The 5644-nt window shown below is 59.4% G+C and overlaps 1 protein-coding gene across 1 annotated transcript in view; it reads right to left on the reverse strand.

Moving 5' to 3' along the window:
• Window positions 1-5291, reverse strand: part of LOC113205255 (chitinase-like protein Idgf4) — a 6425-nt gene extending 1134 nt beyond the window's left edge. Inside the window, exons 1-5 of the mRNA XM_052271051.1 lie at window positions 5121-5291; window positions 2193-2375; window positions 1875-2078; window positions 1609-1776; window positions 448-636 (exon numbers count right to left, since the gene is read on the reverse strand). Coding sequence (XP_052127011.1) covers window positions 448-636; window positions 1609-1776; window positions 1875-2078; window positions 2193-2375; window positions 5121-5226 — 850 coding nt within the window. The 5' untranslated portion in view covers window positions 5227-5291. The remainder of the gene's footprint in view (window positions 1-447; window positions 637-1608; window positions 1777-1874; window positions 2079-2192; window positions 2376-5120) is intronic.
• Between the last annotated feature and the right edge of the window lie 353 nt (window positions 5292-5644).

Genomic DNA, 5644 nt, shown 5'->3' on the forward strand with positions numbered 1-5644 from the left:
CCCCCTCCCGCCCCCGCTGCTGCAGGCCGCCCGAAGCCAACTCGCCGCGGGGAAGGTTGCGCGCGCAACAAGAAGAGAGCAAGGTCTTTAGCGCCGGGGCGCGCCGTGCCCGACCCCGGGATTTTAACCTTTTTAACAAGGCGGGGGGGAGAGGAGAGAGCGGAGGCCTCGGCCCTCGGCGAACGCAGACCACAGGCTTTTCCGCAGCGCGGAGATTCACCAGGACCACGTCCGGGCCCTCTGGCTCTCGGCCATGGTTAGGGTTGGAAGCCCTGTAGAGTTTCCGGAAAGTTTCGGGAAAATTTTCGGAAAAAATTGAAAATTTCCCAGACTTACGAAGTTTTTTTGTTGTTATCCGGAAAATGTCAGGAATTTTTCAGAATTTTTTTCGGAAATTATTTGAAATTAGCCATGGTAGCCTCCCCTCCCCAAGGCCCCCGTCCTCACCGTCAGTGCCGTGCTCCAGCCAGCGCCGAACGGTGGCGTCCACGTTCTGGTAGCTCTTGCGGTCGTGCACGTAGTACAGGGGCGCGGGGTAGTCAGCCTCCTGGGGGGAGCGCTCCGGGGTGCGGAAGTCGTAGGTCATGAGGTGGATCTGGTCGAGCAGGGGCGCCAGCACGCGGTAGTCGTAGTACACTGCGGAGAAAACGGACAAGAAAACAGAAATGAGAACACAACAAAAAAGCGAGAGAGAGAGGGAGGGATGGAACACAAAGTGGTTATGAATTCGGATCCAAGGGAATGGCACGCTGTTGCATGCTTGATGGGGGTCTTCTAGGGGCTGCGGCGGGCGGTGTGGCTTAGACTCGGGGGAGCGGGGCCGACCGCGGGGCTGGAGCCATGTATTATGCATAGGCTGTCCTGTCCGGGACCTGGGCGGGACCCCTCCCCGGTGCAGTGCCTGTGCCTGTCCTCGTCCCCCGCACGGCGGCGGCGGCGGCCCGGCTCTGGGGGTGGGAGCGAGAGTGGGACTGCTACCCCTGCGGCCTGCGGCGGAGGCGGAGGCGGCGGCGGCCCCCACCAAAGCAAAGCCACACTCGGCATCAACACCTGTTCCAGATCGCTTTCGCAGCGGGCGCGGCGGCCCCGCCGTTGGGGGGTTCGCTCGGGACGCGGGGGAGCAGGGGGGGTGGGCGTCAAATAAATCCTTTTAGAAAATCCTCGCTTCGACCCCGTGGCACCCCGCGCCCTCTCTCCCCGTTGGCAGTGATTCGCCACGGGTCATCAGGGGCCGCGGGGGGGTTAATGGGCCGGCCTTGGCTGCGGCGTCACTCGCGGCGCCCTGCGGTGCCACTCCAAGGGCGTCCGTCCGTCCGTCCGCCGGCTGCCCCGGCCGGCCCCGGGCCCCGCGGGGTCACGGCCAGGGGGCTCGCGCCCGGCAGGAGAGAGGCCCGGGGTCGCCCGCAGAAGGGGCGCACAGCCTCCCTCAAGTTTCCCCTGCCCGCCTAAAGCCGCGCTGGTTAGCCCAAACTTGGCGGCTGCCTGCGGTCTCGATCGGATTCCGTCGTCGTCGCGAGAGACGGGGAGAGTACCCCTCCCCCCTCCCAATCCGATCCTACACGAGCGCTCGGTGGGAGGGGTGATGTCGTACGTCGTCGGCGTCCTTACCGGTGCTGTTGACGTGGGGGATGACGGCGGCGGTGAGCATGAGCCCGTCCCCGCGCAGGGCAGCCTTGAGCTCGCGCACCAGGGAGGTGAAGCCGTCGCGGTGCTCCTCCTCCTTCTCGTCCTTGGAGCCGCTCGAGAACGTCTTCTTGATCTTGTGCCACACGCTGCCTGCAAAGGAAGGGGTTGAAGGTGAGCAGGGGTGAGCGACCGGGACATACGCAGCACGAGCACGAGCACCGGGCTCGGGGAACACTACTTGGACGTACCGAGGGTGCCGCGTTCCTTCTTCTCCTTGAGGACGGGGAACTGCCATGCGAGATCCAGGCCGTCAAAGTTGTGGTGCTTGAGCAGCTGCTTGGCCGAGTTGACGAACTCGAGGCGCTTCTCTGGGGTCTCGAGCAGCGTCAGGTACTTGTCCTTCTCGCCGGCCGAGTCGGCGCCGCCGCCAACGGACAGCAACACGCGAAGGCCTGCGGGCGAAAAATATCTTAGGTGGCTGAAAATATTTTACATTTTTTGCGATGTTTTCTGGAAAAGTTTTATTTTTTCCGAAAAATTTCGGACTCTGCGATGGTCTTACTCACCAGGGTGGCGGGCCTTCAACGAGGTGATGAGGCGGTAGTAGCCCTTGTTGGTGTCCAGGTCGACGTAGTCGTCCATGGGCGTGAGGCGGTTGGTGTTGCCGTCAACCACGGCATAGCCGTAAATCAGATGCGTGCACAGCGACAAGGACGGCTCCAAGTCCACCGGCTCGATCTTAGCAGCGCCTGGAACAACAACATATTTTTATTTTCTTTCGTTGTCAACTCATATTGCATCTTGCAAAACTCGATGGACAAGTTCGAATGATCAGGCTTGGCTTTCCCTAAGGCAGAGAGCAAAATCAGTTTCAAGGAGAGCGGGTGTCTTGCTCGTTGCGTCCTACGTGACAGAGGGGAGGAGAGGGGGGAGAGAGGGGGAGGTTTGGGTCCACCGTCCACCTCTCTCTCTAACCCCTCGGTCCATTAGGCTTACACCGGCTTAGCACTCGATCCTCATGTGTCACACCGACATGCTATGTGTGTATAGAAATACGTGTGTGTGTGTGTGTGTGTGTGTGTGTGTGTCACCAGCTCCGCCGGTCTTAAACCGGCCCTCCCTGCCAGCCTCAACCCCTCGTTACGTGTTATTAACTTACGGGGCCGCACGACGACGGCCAGCCCCGGTGACGTCACACCACTGCCCACCATCATGATGTTCGTGATGGTGGTGGTGGTGGCGGCGGCGGGCGGTGCCACCCGGTGCCACCTGCCACTCCCTGCTCAGCCTGCCCAGCCCCATCCCGCCGGCCGTCTTGACCCCTGTTTGCCCGTCCGTCAGCGTCAGGCTTGTCGTCGTGGTGTGAGGTGTGTGGACGTGCAATCTGGCCGCCGCGTGTCAATATCCCCCGTGCAAAAATAGATAACGTGGGGATCCACCAAAAAAAAATGTGTATGTCCAAAGGATCAGCCACAAAACGGTCAAAGCGGCATCATATATACGTCTGCTTGTAACGCATTGTCGCATTAACCCAGGTGCAACACAACTGTCAAAAATGAGTCAAAAACTCTCTTTTGACGTCAAACTTAGCTCAATCGGGCTACCTAGCCACAGTAAATGTTGACGGTAAGCGTCAAAGGGAGGTCATTTTTACATAATTTTGACGTTAAACGTGTTCTACGTGGCTCGTGTGACTTGTAATAACATTTTCCTATCCGCTCCGCTTGGACTGCAGCAGCTCAACTCCTCGACTGTACGAATATCACGCGACTCGCGAGGGCCCTGTCATCCTTCTCATTGTTGTGTGAGTGTGAGTAGGTGTTGTACACTCCGAGACAACAAAACTCCCCGTCATGGGAGCGGACCGGCAAGCCTTCCTTCTCCGACGACTAGAGGTGGCGCACCTGAGCTGAGCACCAGCAGAGTCCGCACGCGTTCAGCCTTATCCAGCCTTACAGCCGAGGTGCCACGGTGCTTACCGCCCTGGCGGCCGCCTAGTGCCTGTGCGGTGGGCGGGGCCGGATAGCTGTCGGTGTATTATTTTGAGAGGTGTCTTCGGCTCTATTAGCATGTCTTAGAACGTGTGCTCGCCGCCGCCCGGGAAGATTCCACGCACTCACTCACACACGGACAAGCTCGCTCTCTCCCTCTCTCACATATGGGCGTGTTCTCCAGCTCAAGTTCAAGGTCAAGAAGACGACCAAAACAGACAGTCGTCGGCCGCCGGCTAAGCGCACCATCTTCTTCTTCGGCTCCGGCTGCTCGCGCCGGGCGCGCCCAAATAAGCCATTCAAAAGCCGTCTCACGGTCGGCCGGGCGCGGCTCCTGGTGGCTCTAGGGCGACGACGACGCGGCCGGTGACGTCAGGCGCGCGCTCTACCTGGCTCGACAATAATGTAGTCGTTCCCTTTTCGGAGCTCCTCTCGACGTTTGTGAGCAATTAACATTATTCCAGTGTGTGTGAGTGAGTGTGTGTGTGACTGGCTGACAATGGCTTTGATGTCTCGCGTCTCCGCCCCCCTCGCCGCCGCGCCGCCGCGGAGGGCCGCCCCGCCTCATCCACGTGTTCTCTCCATGGAGGCATCGCCCTCGACGAGCTGCTTCTGCTCCCCCGCGACGACAACTTGGCGCACGCGCCGGCGGAGTGAACACGTGTCGACGGCGTCCTCCGCGCGGAGCACTACAAGATGAGCGCGAGCGCCGAGCCACACGCGCAGCAGCGGCCGCCGCGGGCGAGCAACGCGCGCGGCGGAGTTCAAAGTTCGCGCCATAAGGAATACATAAATAATCCAAGGGCGGCTGGCAGCATCAGCGGGAGGAGGCGGGAGGAGCGATAGTCTCGTCGATGGTCATGTCGATAGATATCGAACAGCGCGGGGCCAGTTGTTCGTGCCGGGGGCAATTACCAGACGCGCCCGCGCCTGGACCGCGCCGGCGACATGGCGGAGCTGTTTGTCCAAGTGAAATAGCCTGAGGCCAGCGGTGTTTGCTATCACTTCGTCATCACTTCGCGCCCCGGCGTGCACTTATCGGGGCGGGAGGGTCAGAATGACGAGCGGGGCGGGACGACGGGACGATCGGGCGAGCGAGCGAGCGGAGAGCGAGCAACGTTTTTCAAGGAGGAAAGAACAAAGCGATGCTGATTTGCGTGGGTGTTAAGTAAGTAAGTTGGTTTCGTCTCGCCGTTTCGCGTCATTGTTCCATTACTTTTCAGGCAATAAAAGCACTTGTCACTTACGAATTTTCTTTTTCATCAGAATTTAAATTCCTTTAAGAGTTCTGGAGCACTTTCATCCTTATAAGAATTTTTCACGTTTTTCACTTGAAGAAGTAAATTAGATACAAGTGATAGTTGATAACGATTCCACCCGCATCAAGTGTAGTAGTGTGTGACAGTTTTTCTTTGTGCTACCATGCATCCCATTACATGTTCAGTGACATTAGAATTGGTTCTTAAATCACTATTGTGTTCTTTCAAACAAAATTTGCCTTACCTTCTCTCCAGTAGGCGCGGGAGTCGTAGTAGCAGACCACCTTGTTGGCGGCCCAGGCGGGGGCCACCGCCGCGCACAGGGCGGCCACGACGAGGGCGAGCTTCATGGTGGACCGATCGGGCGATGCGTGTTTCGCGAATCGCCGCCGACTACTAAACGAACCCGAGAGAGTCTCCGAGCTCAGCAGCAGCGGACCCGTCAAGTCGCCACGCCACGCCGCGCCACGCCACGGCCGTGGGTCCGGTCGCGGGTAAGAGACAGAGAGACAGAACAGGGAGAGAGAGAGGGAGGGGTGAGCCGGGCGACAGACTATTTGTTGTCTCACCACGTCTCTTCTCCCCCCACCTCTCCCTTCGTCGACGTTATGGTTCTTCAGCTTGTCATAAATCACATGTGTACCTTGCTGGACCCCCCGCTGAAATGGGAGGGGGCCGAGGGGGAAGTCCAAGCCACCTCCTGGCACCGACCGGCCGGCACATATCTCCTTCTCACCCCCCTCCTCCCTCCCTCTCCCTCTATCTCCC

The sequence above is a fragment of the Frankliniella occidentalis genome, unplaced genomic scaffold (genome assembly GCF_000697945.3).
Source record: "Frankliniella occidentalis isolate FOCC.00 unplaced genomic scaffold, Focc_3.1 Scaffold148, whole genome shotgun sequence".
Lineage (NCBI taxonomy): Eukaryota > Metazoa > Arthropoda > Insecta > Thysanoptera > Thripidae > Frankliniella > Frankliniella occidentalis.